General features: G+C 33.3%; 1 protein-coding gene across 1 annotated transcript in view; it reads left to right on the forward strand.

Annotated features, from left to right (window-relative positions):
* The first annotated feature begins 196 nt into the window (after positions 1-196).
* The window catches only part of LOC123531587 (corepressor interacting with RBPJ 1-like), a 47,046-nt gene continuing 26,941 nt past the window's right edge, over positions 197-20,301 (forward strand). The window contains exons 1-3 of the mRNA XM_053517989.1: positions 197-355; positions 3,909-4,003; positions 6,770-6,834. Of these exons, the coding sequence (XP_053373964.1) occupies positions 284-355; positions 3,909-4,003; positions 6,770-6,834 (232 nt within the window). The 5' untranslated portion in view covers positions 197-283. The remainder of the gene's footprint in view (positions 356-3,908; positions 4,004-6,769; positions 6,835-20,301) is intronic.

The raw sequence follows: 20,301 nt of genomic DNA on the forward strand, positions 1-20,301 counted from the left end.
GGCATTTATGTGTCTTTATTAGATTAAAAGTGAAGTCATATGATATTCAAAGTTCAATTTCGGAGAACTTCAACACTTGGAATGCAAAATATGGCTTTCATCTGCTTTTTGCTTTTCACATTACAACTATTTTGACTAGCGGGTGTTTTGACTAGGAGACGTTTTGACTTTATTGTTGTGACGGAGTTTAGCGAAGCTAGGACAGCAAATCGGAGTGGAAGTCGTTTAGTAAACGTATACTTTTTTTCCCATTTCATCGGAGGAAAATCAAATAACAGCCAAAATGGGGAAAGGTTTCAATAATTACATGACCAAAAAGTTCTTCCATCCTTCAAGTAAAGAAAACATAAAGAGGGTATGCTATCTTTTAAGATTTTAATGGTTTTCTGTGTACTGGGTGCACAGCGTAGTTAAGTAGTGTTCGGACAGGAAAGACTGTCTGAATTTTGATAAACTTTACATATATTAGATGTTGTATCTGTAGTATCTAGATATAGATTCGGACCACTAGAATCTGAGTATATAGATACTGATTAGAATGCCTGAAGGGGATTGTTAAGGAGCAAAATCTTTCATGAAAGGCCCTTTAAAAAATGGAAGTGGCTACGATTACGGTACCGTAATCCTGCCTCTGGTTCAAGGTTTAAAGGGAATTCGTATTCCTAAAAACCCTAAGAGGATGGGCGGGATTAGGAAGTTTTTTAAAAGGGCATAAAAGAAATGTTAGGCAGCAAAAATACGTTGTAAAATTACTTATTTCACGATTATTTTGCAAATCGTCCGCTGTTTTGGGTTAGTATAATTTTTGGGTGGCAGCGGAAATATTAAAAATTTATCTATTTTTTCATATACCCTGCACTTTTTGCTAAAATCAACACAAGGTCTTTGATAACTACTAGGGTTAAAAATAAAAAAAAATAAAAGTATAAATTTTTTTTAAAAAATTTTTTACCCTCATATTTCTAAATATTTCCGCGGGCCCCCAAAAAGCGTTTAAGTTTAAACAAACCCACAATGGCGGATAGAAAAAATAAAGCAGGCTAAAAATCGCATTTAAAAAGTAAAATAAAATTTACAACACTTTACTTCCTAACATTTTTTGAGTCTCTTAATACTTCCGTAAACCTAGCCTATCCTCATGGGTTGTCTAGGAAAACGGAACTTCCGTAATCCAGAACCGGGGCTAGGATTTCGGGACCGTAATCTACCCTGCCTTAAAAAGTGTAGCTCCCAAGGGAAATGAATCCAACTAATTTACGCGAGTCCAAAAATTGTGTACTTTTTTGGGACAGGGCGTTCCCTCCCCAAACCCACTTACCATTCAAACCTTGGAAAATTTTTTCCTTCAGTGACTTGTATTATGTGTATATAACCAGCGACGCAAAACGCGTCGCTAAATTTGGATTCTTCAGATACATAATTCATACCTGTCAAGTTTCCAAAATATGAAAGGGTGAGATATATGTGAGTTGCGAGGGATGTTTAGGGGATCTCCCCCAAGAATTTTTTTTTTAAATATACATGAAAATATGCATTCTGGTGCTTTCATAGTCCATTAAAGCAGCATGCCTCCAGATTTGGCTAAAAAATAATCTTTCTTTCAAATTGAAGTTTGGTCATATTATGAACATTAGAATATGAATTTTTGTTTCTAACATATTTTAAAAGTTTCAAATCAAGAAAAAAAGATGACCGCAGAATCGAACCCCGAACCGCCTCGGAAATAAAGACATTTTCCCGTCGTCGTAACCAATAGAGCTATATAGCTGAAGTAGTGAATAATGACTTCAAAATATAGAATTTATAATGGAGACAGTTTACCTGGAGTAAAAGCGAGACAAACGCTTTCCGATTTTCATCGCAAAAATTAGTAAAAACAGCAGATTTTCATGTGTTTTCGTAACATAAAGTTTGTCTGCTCAGTAATTGAGTTTTAAAGTCTTCTTAAGAAATATAGCATTTATTTCAAGATATTTAAAAAAAAATAAATTTTGTGTTGTCGAACGATCTGAAGGCATGCTGCTTTAATATGAATTTCAGGTCCACCCTTTTTTGCCTTGCTTTAACACATTATTTCATGATACATGAAAGTTTAGTTTTCTAAAAACAAATAAAATAGAAAATGCAGATTTTATAACTGTTTTGAGTTTTTATGACTGCCGTGATATAAAATGTATCGCAGAACTTAAAGTTTGATGTAAACAAACATCTCACTGATCTACATATTCTACTTTCTATTTGAAATGTAGTATGTACTTTCGGTTCGAAACTGCACTGGAAAAACGGTTGTGCATACAACTTACTTCCTACATAGCTTGCAGAAAGCAAAACCAGGTCCATTGTCTGCTTTTCCAAGCCAAGGAAATTCCAGTTCCCACGCATTGTTATATTTCGATAAATAATTCTTTTTTGTAGCATCTTCATGGTTTTTTTTAGTGTGGGTAAAGGGTCAAGTCCAAATATTAAAACAATTAAATTTTCATGAGCACAACCCTTTTTTAAAATAAAAAAAGGAAAAACAAAAACAAATGATAATTTATTTTTCCGGGGATTAAAAAAATTTTAAAATACTTTCTGTTTCCTGTCACTTTACATAATTTAAAACAATGAAAAATAAAAACAAACCTTATACTCGCCCTTTTTAAAGATAGAATCAAAAGTCTCTTCTTTGTAAATCCTTCTAATATTCATACTGATTACCGGACCTCAGCCCGATTCAAGTCGGGGTTTACGGGGACCTCTACCACTGCCTTTTTTATATTTTGGGCTTTTTAAACATTTTTTAACTTTGTTTTTTTTTTTTCCCCTAGAGAAAATAACACACATGAAAAAGTTTGTAAAATATAATCATAAACTTAAAATGGGTTTTTCCCCCACATTTTTTTAACCCTGAGACGTAGGGCTGACTTACGGTAAATGTCAGTCTTTAAATTTTTTTGCCTTGCTGTCAAAAAAAGAGCCCCAAAACTGTTCTCACCCTTTTTTTTTTTTTTCTTTTTCCCCATAAAGCTTTTGGCTTCATAAAGGAAGCCAGATTTTAACTTTCAATAAAAATTTGGAAAACTGAATCTCTTCTCGTAAAAATTAAAAAATTTAAATATTAAAAAATTAACCCCATAATTTTTTTTAAATTAAAAATATTTGGGAAAAATTTTTAATTTTAAAATAAAAAAAAAATTTTTTTTTTATAATAAATAACAAAAAAATTTAAAAAAAAAAAAAATTTTAAAAAAAAAAAAAAAAAATTTAAAAAAAATAAAAATTTTTTATTAAAAAAAGAAAATTTTTTAAAAAAAAAAATGTTGGGATTTTAATTTTAAAAAAAATATAAGGGAAAAAAGTAAAATAAAATTTTTTTTTTTAAAAAAAAAATTAAAAAAAAAAAATTATTTATATTAAAAAGTAAAAAAAAAAAAAAAACCCCAAATGGGTTTTAAAAAATAAAAAATTTTAAAAAAAAAATTTCACAAAAAAAATATATAAAAATTTTAAAAAAATATTGGGAAATTTTAATTTTAAAAAAATAAATTAATTGTTATTTTTAAATTTAAGTAAGATTTTAAAAAATTGGGAAAAAAAAAAAATTTTTTTAAAAAATTTTTAAAAAAAATTTAAAAAATGAAATTTAAAATTTTTTTAATTTATTTTTTTTTGAAAATTTTAAAAAAAAAAAAGCAGAGCCAGACTGTTTGAACTTTGCAGATGATATTGTAGTATATCTGACAGTCAGATCTTCATCAGACTCCCAAACCTTAATGATCTGCTTGCTACAGGACTGGTACTAGGAATTCAACCCTGATTAAGTGTTGTGAATAACTTAAGAACCACTATTTACGGGCAAAGATTTATTTTGTGGGAATGTTTGAAGTAATAAACTAACAAAGTGTTTGCTTTTTTTCACTACATAGGTATGGATGGCACAGCAAAAAACAGAATTCGAGAAGAAAAAAGAGGAAGATATGGTTGCTCAGTACAGAAAGGAACAGGATATGTACGAAAACAGGTAAGATTCATTTTGTTACTTGATACAAAATGCAGTTTTAAATCACGCAGTCTGCTTGGGTATTCTGTACCAGTTTTCAGAAAAAAAATGGGACTAATGCTGCAATATATGTAAAATGTAGTTTTATTAGTCAGCAAGAATAATCCAAGTTATAATAGCAGTCAAGCAATTTATTCTATATTCAGATGATAATAAAATTATGTAAAGATCTCAAAATGGGTTGTTAAGAAAAATAAACATATATTTGCTGAAAAACTGCCACTAGGCTGCAGCTGAAACTTATATATATTATTACACTCAGTTAATTAAAAGTAGGTTGTGGACAGTCCGACTGGTTTTCGATATTTATAAGTAGAATATTGATATTGTAGGTTTAATTGGTATATTGCTTCAAAAGTTGTAGTATCGATTTAAATATTGAAAAGAACCAAAAAGTATGTTTTTTAAACTAGTCTGGCTGCCAGTTTAGTGCATGAATGCAAACTGGAATCAACTTTTTGTAATTGCATTTTTACCTCTTTTTCAATATTTACTCAAGATTATGTATGGTACGTTTTGATTGCTAATTTTAAAGGCGCCCATCGACTAGCATGACAGGTCATATGTAAATTAAGCATGCATTTTAAGGAATCCTGTTTTTCATATGTTCTTTATTTTTATTCAAGCACTGAAGAAAATTTATGCATGCATTTCCAAGGAAATCAAAGCCTCAGACCTGTAAATTTCCATTGCGGGCGCATGTGTGACCAACTTTACATCTGGAAAATACCATTGGCACTAATATTATTTCGTTTTTAAAATTGGAAAACCGATTCATTTTATTCAATTCTTTAAATTGACCCAAATAAATACAACCAGTTTTCATTTGTTTAAGGCGTCTTTTAAAGAGAGGCGGGCAACAGTCTTCTACCACATATGAAAAAAAAAATCCTGAAGTCATCGGAATTCTGACAAAACGAGAAATACATGTTAACTGTAAAAGCATATATGAGCCGTGCCATGGGAAAACCAACATAGTGGCTTTGCAACCAGCATGGATCCAGACCAGCCTCGCATCCGCGCAGTCTGGCGGAAAACCATGGGGGTTTTCGCTAATATTTTTTTCTCCAATTCAAAGGGTTTTAAAAAGCAAATAGCATGGACCGACCAAATCAGGGATGCGCAGCGGGCGGGATCCAGCTAGTCGCAAACCCACTATTTGGTTTTCTCTGGCACGGCCAATAAAAAAAGTTTTTACTCATGACACATATTTTCTAAATTATAAATATCATATGAGATATTCAATTTTGACATTCTATGTAAGAATTCTTCTTTTAAAATAAACTTTTCTGCAGGACTGAACAGGGAAGTTTTTAGATTTTTACAAGATTGCCCTTTGAATCTTTTATGTATTGATTTTTTTTTAAAACGGGGCTCTGCGGGAATAAAAAAAGCAAAACGGGTTTTTGTTTTTCATGATAAAGCTCCACCTGGCTAAAAAGCGAAAAGAGGTAACAATTTTTTTTTTAAAATGCAGTATTTTTATGAGGTTTTAAAGGAAAATTTATATATTTTAAACAATTTTTAAACATTTGGGGTTGAGAGGTTACTGGTTATTGTCTATTCAACCCACGACCCTAACTTTTTTAGTGCAAAAAAACTCCCTTGTAAAATAAAAAGGTGGTTTTCTTTTTAAAAATTTTTTATTTTTAAAATGGGATTAACTATTGCACCAAATTTGGGTTTTTAACAGTAACTTAACTGAAGAATTAGCTTTGGATGATATTAGGATCACTTTTACAAAAAATGGGAAAAATTGTTACCACCAATATCTTGTTTTGGGTAACCTGTTGCAGAAAACGTGTAGAAAAAGTAGCTTTTAAAAACCAGGGATCGGACGTTTTTGGGGGCATTTGGGGTCAGGACCAAGGCATGTAAAAAAATGAACAAGGTTTTCCCATTCAAAAAATTTAGTTTGGACTGGAAAAACTTTTTAATCGCGAGTTTGAACTTCCCTTTTACTCAGTGGTCAGACATTGGCCTAAGGCTTTTGGTGTGGAAAGAGAATTGCATTTAAAATTCCATCAGAACAAACTTTTCTGTTTAAAAAGTCTTGAGTAAGCCGGGGCAAAGCACGGGTCTTGTTACCTTTTAAGTGGAAATGAAAGGTTAGAGTTCAAATTTTGGGCTGGGCCTTACTCCCCCATGGGGTAAAGGTCATTAATACGAAGTCGGAAATTTAAAAATTGCAAGTGACAGACTACTTTCTATATCGGGGCTTCTAATAGATATTGGATCAGAAAAAATGTATAAAAAAAGCATGGCCCGCTTTTTTAAAAACCGAAACTTGGGCAGATGCAAATTTAAAACCTGGTTTTTTTTGTGGGAATTTTTCACATTTCTTTTTTGCCAAATTTTAAAGTTTCAGAAAATTAGGCAACTTTTTGGTATAACAACAGACCTCAAATGCATAGTTTTTTTGTTTTAGATTTGAAATTTTTCTTATTTTTTAATTTATGTTTAACAAACACCCAGAGTATAAATTTTTCCCCCATAATTTGACCGGTGGGGAATTAAAAAGGGAAAAAGATGTGCCTGAGTTAAAGGGGACCAAAAATTCATTTGGAAAATTAAATGATAACAATGCCAGAAAACATAAACAGAATGGTTATTTAATGTAAAATTCAAAAAAAAATTTCCTTGTGGAAATTAAATACGACTGTAAATGGCATGTAACCACTTAAGAAAAGTGACGATCGGTACTAACTTTCTTTTTCTGTGTTTTAGAAAGAAGAGGGTGAGCCTGAATACAAGTTTGAATGGCAGAGAAAATTTAATGCTCCTAGAGAACAGTAAGTCCAAGTTTGTATCTCACAAATGTTTGGTTAAAAATGACTTACATTGTTGTGTATTTTCATTTATAGGTATTTTCAGTCTTTTTTACTTTTTTTTAAGTAAGCTGTGTGCCGATACTGTGAAATATTTTAGGTACTTTTCATTTTATGGTCTTTACACTTTAGAGGATGAAAATGATTTTAAAAAATTTTTTATATTAAAGTTAAAAAGCATTTTATAGTAATTTTAGTATCAAAAGCAATTTGGGGTCAAATGAAGGCAGTAAGGAAATTTTAAAAACGTTTTTAAACTTTTAATGGAACATGCCCAAACTCACTTCAAAATTTTTAAAAAATTTTTATTTCAGGGAAATCAATTGCTCAGGTCACAGATTTGTAATTTATTTTTGTACTATTCAAATCTGCAAAAATATATGCTCCTTGATTTCCCTGAATTTTGATATAATGAAAGTAATACATTACAAACAACAGATACGCCAAGAATGATAACAAATACTGACACCGTTTGGTATTTAAGTGCGAAATGTCCGTTTTATCAAGTGCGTAGTTGGGGGCTGTTAAAATGACAGGAACTGTCCCTTTTTTGGGGAAGGACCCGGGACAGAAACCCCCAACGTAATTTGTTTCAGCTTTTCCCTGAAAATTGTGGTAGATTATTTATAGTCCCACTCTTAACCTTAATATTACTCCCCAATTTTTTGGGAAAGCAAGATCGAAGACACCCAGTTCCAGAGGCTTTAATGGGTTTTTTGCCCCTGTAAACACCCAGTATGAGGTCTTTCCCCAAAAATTTTTTTGCCCCCAAATTTTCGAAGTTTGAAAACCCCTTAAGATTGACGTTGTTGGGGAGGCAATGGACAGATGGCCTGGGACAGGTTTTTTCATTTTAGTTCCGTGAATTGGTTTGGTTTAGGGGTTTAAATAACTTGGCCTAAAGGACTTATAGTAAAACGAAATTTTGAGACTGCATTGGGCCATGGGCAAGTTCAAAACCTATTGTCGAGCCCCCTGCGGAGCGAAGACTAGTTGCCCAAAAGGGTGTTTGGTGTATTGCGTGCGTGTTCCGTCCGGGTTTTTTTGTCCCGGACCATAACTTTGACAGCATGGCAAACTTTTTATAACCGTAATGTTAACCTCATGGACGGGGTGCTGCCAAACCCCCAGGTTCCTTTTCAAAACAAGGGCACACACAGGCAAAGGTCAAAATTCAAAAAGACTTTAACGGAGCATTTCTTCTTTATGCATGGAGGGATTTTGTGTAACTTTTGGGACAATTTTTCACCATTATGAGACGATGCCCTGCCAATAACCAGGTTTCCCAAATCTAAGGGCAAGGGCCACTTAAAGGGCAAAGGGAAAAAAATGACAACTTTGTCGAGCATTTCTTCTTTATGCTGGAGGGATTTGATTTAAAACTTGGCACAAATGTTCACCCCCCATGAACGGAGTGTCATCGCAAGAACCAGGCCCTAGGTCTAGCAAGGTCACACTTAGAGGTCAAAAAACAATTTCAAGAAAGACGTCGAGCATTTTTTTTTGATGCATAGAGGGATTTTTAGAAATGGGACAAGTTCATCATAAAGGGACGGTTTGTCAGGGGGCAAGATCCTAGAATTATTTCCCCTTTTTTGGGGGTTACAATAATAGTTTTAAAATTTTCAAACCCTTTTTTTAAATTACTGGTCGTGGGAAAAAAATCAAGACCATTTTTCCCTGTAGTAAAACATCCCTTTTAAACACCCAAATTTTTCCCAGGTGTTTTTTTGACCAAAATTCAACGGGGTGGGGTTTTTTTGTGTGGATTTAAGAATTTTTTTTTTTTTTAAATTAAAGTTTTTCGTCCCTTTTTTTTGTTACTTTAAAAAAATCTTATATTGAATTTTTTTGCAACCCTTTTTTTAAAATTGGCAAAAAGGGTTTGCCCCCAGTGAGACGGGAAAATTGGGGCCAACTCCCAGTCTTTTACAGCGGGGCGGGCTCGAAAATTTTGCCCGGGGGCCCTCTAGTTAAAATATAAAAAAGGGTTTAAAACACTCAATGATTTTAAAAGTTTTGATGGACAACCCATTAAACGGGCCAAAAGGGGCAAAAAAAAACCAATTTTTGGTTTGGCATGATTGGAGGTCAGTAAGGTAAAAATTTAAAGTTTACCAAAAAACCCAGTCCCCCGGATTTATTTTGGGCAAATCCGGAATTTTCGCAAACCGGCTACCTTTTCCCTTTTGATTTTTCTCTGATTTTTTGACATTAAACGATAGTTCTAACCCCCAAATAGAGTAAAAATTTGGTCTTTTTCCCTTCTTTAATGTTAAAAAAATGAATTCATGGGGGTTTAAAGTGGGCCTCCCAGGGATTTTTTTTTTTTCCCCCCCAAAGGGGTTTTTTTTTGCAAACCCCCAAGGGGGAGGCCCACGGGGGGAAATTCCCCCCCTTTTAAAAACCCAATTTTTAGGGGAAAAAAAAAACCCGGGGTTTTTTCAAAAAAATTTTCAAACCCAAAAAAATTTTAAAAACCCTCAAATTAATAATTTATACAAAAAAAAAACTTTTTGGGGACTTTAAAATTTCGCGTTGAAAACCCCTTTTTGAAAAAAAAAAACCCATTTTTCGTTAGGGGAAAAAAACCCCCCCCTTTGGCGACTCGATAAATTTTTTTGAAATTGCATTTAAGGGTTTCCCATTTTTTGGGCTAAAAAATTAAAATTTTTTAATCAATATAAACCCTAAAATTTTAATTTAAAAGGGCTGTATTACGGGGTTCAAAAATAAAAAATAATCGAAAACCCCACGGGTAAAAAACCTCCCCATTTTTTTTAAAAAATGGAGCACAATCCCGGGGGAGGTTAGAAAATAAAAAAAAAAAAAAATTTTTGTGACTTTTTGACAAAACCCAAACTTTCATTTTTTTTTTTAAAAAATACAATTTTCCCTCATAAAAGTAACATCGGGGTTTCCCAATTTTCACGAAAATATTATAAAATTGTTTTTGTATAATTAAAAAGCCCCCCGGAAAACTTTTAAAACACAGGCCGTTTTTGGCTGTTTAAGCCCCTTAAAGCAATGCATCTAAAACGATGTCACAAAATTTAAAAACGGGGCCCAAAAAATTTAAACTGAAGCATAGACTTTTTAAATTTGACATCCCCAAAATTTGCCCACCGGGACAAAATTTTAAATCCAAAAATTTAAAAAATGCGGGAAAATTAGAGGAAACCCCTTCCTTTTAAAAAATTGAAGTTCACAAAAAAAAACCCCAAACCAAATCAAACCCGATCGCCTCTGCCCAAAATGCTAGTGTCAAAAAACCTTAAATCATTTTAAAGTATTTTTCCTTTTCTTATTGAAATCCCAAAATATATCCCCACAAATGTACTTTTCCTTCAAAATAATTGTTAAAAATAAAAGCGAAAAATCAAAAAATTTTCAATAAAAATGACAAAAATTAACAAAAAAAACCCTTTTCGAATTCAAAACATAATGACCACCTCCCAACCCCCAAACTTTCCCGCACCTTCGGGAAAAAATTTCCCTCCCCGTAATTTGCCCAGTAAAGGAACCTTTATAAAAAATTAAATCCCCCCCCGGCCGAAAATAAAAAACCCCGAAAAATTCCCCCCCCCGTTTTTTAAAAATTTTGAAAAAAAAAACCCCCTTAAAAACCAGTTAAAAACCCCCTTAACCGGAAACATCCCGTTTTTTCCCCCCGGGTTTTTGATGGGTTTTAAACCCCCGGCTTTTTAAAAAGAAAAAATTTTGGGTTTCCCAAAAAAATGAAAAAAAAGGCCCGGGAAAAACCCCCCTTCTGGCCCCGCAAAAACCTAAAAATAAAAAATGTTTATGTAAAAATTTTATTTTTTCTTTTGACGCGATCGGTTCCCCCCGGGGGCAGCTCAGTGGTATTTGAGGTCAAAATCTTAAAGGCTTTTTCCCTGTCAAAAACCCGAAAAATAAATACTATTTTGTTTAATTAAAAAAACACAAATTTTTCGTACCAAAATTTTTTTTTTTTTAATTTTCGAGTTTAAATTTTCCGAACCATTTATTTATGCTTTTTTTCTTTAAATTTTTTAACTAAAGTCCGTTACATTTAAAAAAATTTGTTTTGTACAAATTTGACGCAAAAAGCCTAAAAACCCGAAAGTACTTAACGTACCTTTTCGATAAGTGCTTTTTTCATTAAATTGTAGAATAAATGCCATTTTTTACAAACCTTTTAAAATTTATTTCTTAGTATGAAGTTTCATAAAAAAGGGGTCGGAAACTGAACCCACGACCCCCACATATAAGAAGGGGTTTGCGGTTTTGGGCTGTCTGCCTTTTAGTGAATATTTTTTTGAAAAAACACCTTTCCCTTCAACCCAAAAATTTGGGAGGGAAAAATTTTAGGGGTTTTTTCGTTACCTAAAAAAACCCAGAAACTAATCTTAAAAAAGGGGGAATATAGTAAATTTTTACGGTGGCAAACAGAGGTCACAAAATAAAATATCAAAATTGCAGCGTACGGTTTGACTTTTGTTTTGTCAACCCGAGGCAGAATGTTACCCGGGGGAAAATAAAGAATATTTTTAATTCATAAAAAAATACGTGAGCAATAAAAATTTATTTCGGGCGGGCCAATTAGATTTTAAAAAACGCCCCCAAACTTGAAATTGAAAAAGTTTTCCCGCACATTTTCAATTAAAAAATAAAAAGCCCCCCAAAGAGAATCCCAAACATAGGGGGCTTTGCGCCCAATTAGGATCCAGACCAGCTTGCGCTTTCCATACAGCCTGTGTCGGAGCCCTATGCTTTTTCTTTTTTCAAACCCTTAGCAATAAAAAAACCCCGTAAAAGGCGAACAAAAATGGATCCTCCCCAAAAACTGCAGTATCCCGGCAGGCTGGTCTGGACCCAAATGCTGTTCGCAAACCCACAAATTTGGTTTTTCCCTCATGACGGGGCCCAAATATCCCGCACAGAAAAAATGAAATCACCCCCAAATTTTGGAAAGAACCGGTTTTTTGGACTTAAACAAATGGTGTAAGCACTTACCCCTTTTAACCTGCAAAATATTGCTTTTAAATACTTGCCAGATCCCAATTTTTTAAAAACAATAAAACCGCGGGTATTAGATGGAAAGGGTGAGCACAAACAAAAAAAAAAACATAAACGGGTAATAAAAAAATCTATGCCACATCTGTAAAAACCGGGGGTTAGTATAGCCCGCGTGTATATGTGGTTCCTTAAATGGTATTATGTGTACGTAAAGAGCAAAACAACACATATTTTTGGGGTTTTAATGCAACCTTTTAATTAAACCTCCAGCAAAAAACCCTTAAAAAAAATTTTTTCTTAATTGTTGTTTATTTGTACAGTACCTTCCAATCTGGTAAATTTTTAACGGGATTTTTTGAAAAGGGAAAAAAGGGGAAATTAGCAAGTCCCCAAAGGGGTCGCTGTTTTTAAATTTAAAACCCTTGGCCTTTTTTTAAACTACAAAAAATTTTAAAAATTCCCCCCGCTGAATGTAATTTTCATTATAAATTTTTAGAAAAAGCTAAAAAAGGCATGATATCTTTTTGTTTTTTTTTGACAACGTAGTGAAAAAACCTATGTTCAATATCCTCAAAAAAAATCTCTAAAACAGACTGGGCCTTTTGTTTTTAAAGGAAAAAAAAAATTCGAAAAAGGGGAATGTAGAAATATATCACCCATCAGCCCTGGGGGCCCTAGCTTATAAATTTTAAGAACATAAATGATCTATAAAAAAACCTTTACTTTTTTTATATCCCGGGCCCCGGGCCTTTAAAAACTATTACCTTTTCTGAAGGCTATTTAACCCTTCCATAAAATCAACGGGAAAAATTTCCCTTAATATAATTCCAAGGGGCATGTATATTAATTTTTAAACTGTTTTTAAAAAGTACAAATTTTATCGCGGAAATTTTTATTTTTATTTAAAAAAAATAAAGCCCCCCCCACGTGATAAAATGACCCGTCCCAAAGGGAAAAACAACTTTTTTTGGTTTATTGCAGCAGCATGGACCCCACCACCTTTAAACATCCCCAGTTTTGGTCAGGTTTCCACGCTGTTCGATTTTTAAACCCCTTTTGCAATGAAAGAAACCATTAGTTAAAAAAAGCTTTGGGTTCCTGACCATACTGCGCAAAGGGCCCCAATGCTGGTCGAAAAGCCCTTGGGGGTTTTTCCCCTCATGGTGGGGCTAAATTTTATTTTAGGATATTTCTGAAATATGTAGGTACCCAGCGCTCAAAAAAAAAAAGGGTTTTCTAAACACCCAGAGGTATATGCTAACACTTTAAACAAATCAAAAAAAAGATTTTTGGGAATGTTTTGTGAAGTTTTGTTTATTTCCGAGTGCAAAAAAATTTTTTCTTAATAAAATTTGGCATGCCCTTACAAAAGCCCAAAAAATTTTCCCAAACTTTCGAAGAAAATAACTTGACCCCATTAGCAAAAAAAAAAGAAGTCCACCTGATACTTTAAAGGCGTAGTAGCCCCGCCAAGAAAAAAGCGACTTTTTTTTCCGAGTTTAACCAAATTTTAATTTTTCTTTTCCCCCACTGTTTCCCCCGCGAAAAGCGAAGGCTTTCTGACGTCATTTCTTCCCTTTGTCAAGACGAAAGTAACCGGGGCAATTTTTCTAAAAAAAAAATAGTCGGCCGCCCTAGGGAAAAAGCCTGAAAATGGAGGAGGTTGTATTGAAATTTTTATACCTTTTTGTTAAAACTTGTTTTAACAACAATAACCTCCAAAGTCAAATAATTAAAAATCTCAAAACACAAAAAGGGGGCCCTTTTAAATAAAACCAAACTTTTTAAAAACTGTTATTTTATTTTATAAAAAAATTTGAAACCCCCGCTAAATGAAATAAAAAAAAAAAGGGATAAAACAAATTTTTTAAAATTTTTAAATAAAAAGTCAATTCTTTGCAAAAAAATACCAAAAAAGAAATTGCTCTTTTTTTTCATATAAAATTTCCCCTTCTACTTAAATTTCCAGGTTTTTTTTTTTTTATTTTATTTTTTTATTTAACGTTGCACCGACACATCATAGGCAAAACGGCGACTTCTTACCCAAATTTTGGGATACAGTTTCTAGAAAGACCTTTTTCAACAAAATATCGATCAAAGCATTTGCTCCCAAGAAAAACAAAAAAAAAAGGGGTGGGTTGAGAAAAGCCCCAGTGAAAAGTCAGTATCTTCATTTTGCCGCTTTTCCGCGAAATAAAAACCTTTTTTTTTTTTAAAACCCAAACAACCGAACGCACCAAAGTGCCCTTATTTTATTTAAAAAAACTTTAAAAATTTTCCACGTGTGAAATAATCCCCTTTTTGGTTTCCCCGGTTTAGGGCCCCAAAATACGTTAAAAAGGGAAAAAAAAAGGATCTATATTATCAAAAGGGGTTCAATTTTTCAAACAACCCCAAAGGAAGTATATTTTGACTGAATTATTTCTTTATATCCGCAAAAAAAATGGGACAAAAAAAGTTTCATGCTAGTCCGGCCCAACGGGCTAGTTAACCATCTTTTTAAAAAAGTTATTTGAATTTTCTGATTTCCTTCATCCTTGTCTCGTTTAAACTAGCTTTTTTTTGAAAATAAAAGGGACTAATTAAAAAAAATTTGAGCAAACCGGGGATTTCCCCTTCCTGTAAACCCAAACAACACAGGGTCAAAAAAAACTGTAGTTTCATACAAGGAAATTTTCTGGAAAAAACGAACGGGGGCCTTTTCTTGTCAGCCCTTTCATAAAAATTTAACAAGCGGCAGGGGTTTTTTTAAATAGTTCAAAATTATTTATAGAAACGGTTTTCGATTTAAATCCAGCCAGAGTACACGAAATCACAACGAGTCATCAAACTGCTGCGTGCACCAAATTGCCCCTAAACGCTTCCTGTGTTTTAACTCGTAAAAAAAGGGAAATACCATAACCCCCCGTAGTTAATAAAAATTATGTTTTTTTTTCTTTTTTTTTCCCTTTTTTTTAAGCATGCCGACAGGAAGAAAATAATAACAGATTTTTTTCCCCCAAACTATCACAATCAAAAAGGGGGGCATGCAATGTTCCCCGCACTTAATGAGGGCAACTGGACGGGGGGGGGGTTTGAGTCAAAAAAATTGGGGGAAAATGGACCTGTCGGAAGTATTAAAAAAAAAACTTCAAAACTCTAATTCATGATAAGCAAAAATTTGTCTCCAGGAAAATTCTAAAAAAAAATTCTTTCCTCAAAATTTTCCCCGTTACGGGGGTGGGGTTACTTGCACAAATGATTTTAATGATTTTAAGGAATCCAAGACCCGGGCCCGGGAGGAAGCGAAAATTTGCAATTATCAAATAAAACACAGTTTGGGTAAAAATTTCTTTAAAAAAGGGATTCATCAAATTTAAAAACAAAAAGAAAAATTTTAAAAATTCTTGACAAAAATTTTAAAATATCATGAACACATTTAATACAGTACCCCTTTGACAAATTTGCACAAAACATACAAAATTTTAACATTATGGGGGTTTTTGAAATTTTTGTTTTGTTTGCTCGAATTGAAAAAATTTCTTAAGTTTTCAAACCCAAATAGTTTTTTTTTAAGAAAATTAGGAAAAACAAAAAGGAAATCCATATGCCGGCCCAAAGGTTTTTTTTGTTTTCCCCCCGGGTTAAAGGGACGTAAACCCTTTTACCCGGTTTTTTCAGACTGAAGAATTTCCTATGTCAAAAAAACCCTGGGGTTAAACATTTTTTAAAAAACCTTGATAATCATTTTTTACTTATTTATTATCTGTTTCCCCGAATTGGGGAAACAGCAAACCCAAAACTTCGGAAACGGCTATCAACTGTTTTAACAATTTTTTGGGTCAAAAAATGGAAAATTAAAAAAATTTAAAGGGAGTCCCCCAAATCCCCGGTTAAAAAATCGATAAATATATGAAAAAATTAAAAGGCAAAAATCGAGGGCCGGGTTTACAGAGTTTAAAATTCTGACTGAGATTTCTTTTTCGGGTTCCGTTCTGTTCTGTTCGTTCCTTCTGTTCTAGGGTTTAAAAATCCATTTAAAAGATGATGGTATTTCTCAGCAAAGGGGGGAATTTTTCCCAAAGTCCAAAAACTGACACAATTTGTTTTGGGTTGGGGCCTTTTTCTTTTAAAAAATGTTTTGTTTTTTGAATAACACGTAAAATTTAAGCAAAAAACCGGCTGTATTTTTTACCCCCCAAGGAGACGTATATTTTTCCCTTTTGACCTGAAATATAAATTTTTTAAATTCCAACACGTAAAAAAAAATGAAAACATCTAGCAAAACCCTCTCTATTTAAAAACAAAAAAAACACACACACATTTTGTGCGCACCCCCGCACGGGCGCACACACGTGCCAAAAAGCACAGACATAAAAATGATTTTTTTGTTGAAAACAATTAATTTTTCATCAGGGGATTTTAATTGGGGCACAGACATGAAACCCTTTTTTTTTTTTTCCAATAGTTTTATCACAAAAGTAGGATTAATAAAAAAAAAATAAAATTTTTAAGCAAACAAAAACAATTTAATTTTTTAAAAGGGAATTTTTTAAAAACATTTTTAAACATGATGAAGACTCATGAATTTTTCATTCAAAAACAGGTTTTTTGGGTTTTTTTTTTGTTTTTGGGTTTTTTAAAGCCATTTTCAACAAATATTTTTCCCGTCCATGAAACGTCGGCAGTTTAACCCAACCATGTTTCCCGGGTTTTTTTACCATAAAAAAACATGTTTCTCCCGCAAGGGAACTGCCAATTTTCCCCCCATGAATCAGAGGTGGAGGGCAAAAAATTTCAGAAAACAAAGGGCGTTTATCAAATATCCCCGGAAAAACATCCCCCACCCCAGGATCGAACTCGCGACACCCCCCGATCCGTAGACCGACGCTCTACCTACGAGCTGGTGGGGGGGGGTCCCTTTTTCAAGCAGGTATTCTAAAAATTCTAAACCGGAATAATGTTTTAAAAGGGGGGAATTTAAACCCGGAAAACGTGGAATAAAAACAGTTCGGATATAGGGGTTGGGTAGAGGGGAAAGTAAATAAATCGTAGTGTAGAGCAACTTTGGGGGGTCCCCTTTTTGGGTCTGCCCCCCCCGAAAAAAAATTTTTAAAACAATTTGGCCCCCTCGGTCATTCTGGTTTCTTTTGTTTCTTTAACTTTTAATTTCCCAAAACAAAAGGGTTTTTTGACAAAATCAATACAAGTAACAAATTAAAATTAAAATAATGTTTAAGAATTTTCAAAACTAAATTTTTTGAAAATACTAGGAATTCTTAGCCAGATTTCTGGGGGATTTTTATGGGGGGGGTTTACCCGGATTTAATTTTTTTTTTTTTAAAAGTGCAAAACAGAGCGAGCGAGAAAACAATGCATTTTTTCACCCCAAAAAAAAAAAAATTTCCTTTCACAAGAAAAAAAATACCAAAATGACCGCACCATGAGAAAACCCAAACCCAGGCGTTTTCACCTCATGGATCAAGACCAGCCGCGCATTCCCTACAGTCTTTGGGAAAAGGGTCCAAGCTGTTCGCTTTCAAAGCCTTTTGGAAAAACAAAACTGTTTTGCGAACATCATGGGCCTGACCAACTGCAAAAGCCAGGTTTGGGCTGGATCAATGAAAGGTCGGGAAAAGCCCTTTTGTTTTGGGTTTTTTCATGGGCGGCTCATATTTTTTTTTTCTAACAAAGAACCAAAAAGACAAATTACGTATTGAGTTTTTCGACAAGAAAAATCCAAATTTTTTTTTTCACCCCTGCGAGCAAAGCGGGGCGGAAAAAACAAAAAATTTTTTTTTCGTCCCGAACAAAAGACAAAAAATGTACTGAGCGTAGCGGGCGAGAAAAAGGGTAATTTTTTGCAGTAATTGGGAAACCCCAAAAAAAAAACAAATTTTGTATGCTCCGGGGATTTTAGAGGGGGGGGCGCACCGGGGGCGCCCCCCTCTGGACCGCTATTTTAAAAACCGGGTGAAAACAACCCTTTTTAAAAAAAAAACGAAAAAGATGATAAATTTTTTTATAAAAGCCCCCGTTTCTATTTTTCTTACACTTTAAAGCCCTTCCGAACAAAAGTTTTTAAAAACAGTATGGGAAAATTTTCGCGTTCCAATCGTGGGCAAAAGGATTTGTGTGAACTAGGGCCCCAACCATCCGAAAGCAAAAGTTAAGATGGGCGAAACTTACTGGGGTGTTACGAAAAATGGAAAGAAACGTGTCACAAAACCCCAAATTTTTTTCTTTTTTTTTAAAAAAAAATGATAAAATATTTATAACCCAAAAAAATAATATTTTATATTCAAAAAAAAATTTTAAATTTTTGAAAAAAAAAACTACGAATAAAAAAAACTGTAAAGTATCGAAAAACCCCGTCACGTGACTGCTCCATGTCCCCCAAAGGAAAAAAAAATTTCATACCAATAAAAATTAAGACTTACCCTAATTTTAAAAAATTTTGACACTTGTGGCCGGAAATTTAAACCCCTTCTTTTTTAGTTTTCATCTTGAAAATCTGTTTTACCAGCTTGGGAAAATAGATGTTTATTTTTTCCCAAACGTAGTGAAGCAGACCCTAAACCGGAAAAAAAACACAATTCATTTTTATTTTAATCTAATCGCTTACAGTTTTTGAATTTATTTAAAACGGGAAATTCCCTTTTAAAAAAAAATTTTCGCAAAAACCTTTAAACTTTAAAAGATGTAGAAATTGTCCCAAAAACAAACTGTCAATCGTTCCCCATTTCAAAAACTACACTTCTGAAACAAATTAAACAGCAAAATTAAATTTCAGAAACTGAAAAAAGTGGCAACATCAAAAAAGAAAATGTTTTTCTAATGTAACACAATGAAGTATAAATGCAAGCGTTTGGGACAGAACTTTTAAAACCGGCCTTTTCCCAGAACCGACCCCCCCCTTTTCGGTTTAAGCACAAGGTGATGGAAATTTAAAATACCGCCGGGGAAACTAACCAAAAGGGAAACCTTTTCGGGGAAATTTTTTCTCGCACAGCGGAAGAGAGGACGGGCCTTCTATTTCTCTAAATTATCACTCAGTTTTTTAAATGATCATATTCCCTTTCCCATAGATAAACTTTAGAAAGATACTGGAAATACTGGCATTAATATTCCAAAAGTCGTATAACGGGCGAATAGGAAAAAAAAGAAATTTAAATTCACCAGACATCCGGTTCTTTGGAAAATTTTCAAATTAATTTTTTTTTTTGGGGGCATTTTTTCCCGAAAACACCCAAATGCCACAATTTTGGGTTGGGTCAAGGGGCGAAAAAAAAGTCCCTTAAAAGAATACTAGGGAAGTCTAGAGCGGGGTAGTGCAAAAAATTTAGTACGTCATCTGACGGGCACTTTTTAAAAAAACGTGCATTTAAAGTACACGAAAATAAAATTTTCGGGAAGGTGTCTGGGTTCTGATTACAATTTTTTTTTTTAAAAAGGGAACTATAAAATAAATTCTAACTCAAAAAAAATATAGTCAACGGTTTTTGCTTAATAAAGGGTTGCCTGTAGCAAATTTACCCTTATCAATAAAAAATGTCAAACCACAAAAACCCAAAAAAAAATTTTAAAAAAAAACAAAACCCCTTTTTTCTTTATCGTCCTTTTTATCATCTTAGGGAGCAGTTGGGGCGTTTGGCCTTTTTAAAAGTCCCGGGGAAAATTTCGCATGCACATAGAGAACTGAAAGTTTAAAGAAGGGAAAAAAAAAAAAATGTACGTTTTTTTAAAAAAGCTAAAATTATGGGGGGGGGGTTCGGGGGGGGGGGGGTTTGCATTTTAAATAAATATGGACCAGTATTTTGAAACTTTGGCAATCTTACTGGGTTTTTTCAAGGGAAGCCCCAGCCGTTTTTTCGGGGTTTTTAAAATTGACCAAATTTTGACCGCTACAAATTTAATTTTATTTGAATTTTTTTTTTTGAAGGGTTTTTTTTTAAAACGGGCTCAAAGAAACGAGTTTTTCGGTAACGCAAGTATAAATCTTTTACAGAGAGGGTATTGCCCCCCAGCAACGGGGGACAATTTTTTGCGCAACGCAAACTATGTAGGGCAAAAAGACTTGACCGCACAATAAAAATTGCTTTAGAGTTTCATTTTATTTCAGTCTATTCGATCATAAAGAATTTATTTTATAGTAAATATTTCCCCCCCAAGATAAAAAAAAAAAAATTTTTTTGCCCAAACCACACCTGGTATACTTTAATGCGGATTAAACCCTTGATGAAAATTTGGGGGTTTAAAAAACTATTTTTTTGCAGTAAATTTTTATCTCGACAAAAATTTTTTGGTTTTAAAAAAAAAATAAAAAAAAATGAAAATTTTTTCCCTGAATTTAAAAAATTCTTTTTGATTTTTTCATTTTCCCAACAAAGATCTCCAGAAATAAACCCCCTATGAAAAACTTTCATATCCCCCCAATAAAAATTTTAAAGA

Source organism: Mercenaria mercenaria, chromosome 11 (assembly GCF_021730395.1).
Source record: "Mercenaria mercenaria strain notata chromosome 11, MADL_Memer_1, whole genome shotgun sequence".
Classification (NCBI taxonomy): Eukaryota; Metazoa; Mollusca; class Bivalvia; order Venerida; family Veneridae; genus Mercenaria; species Mercenaria mercenaria.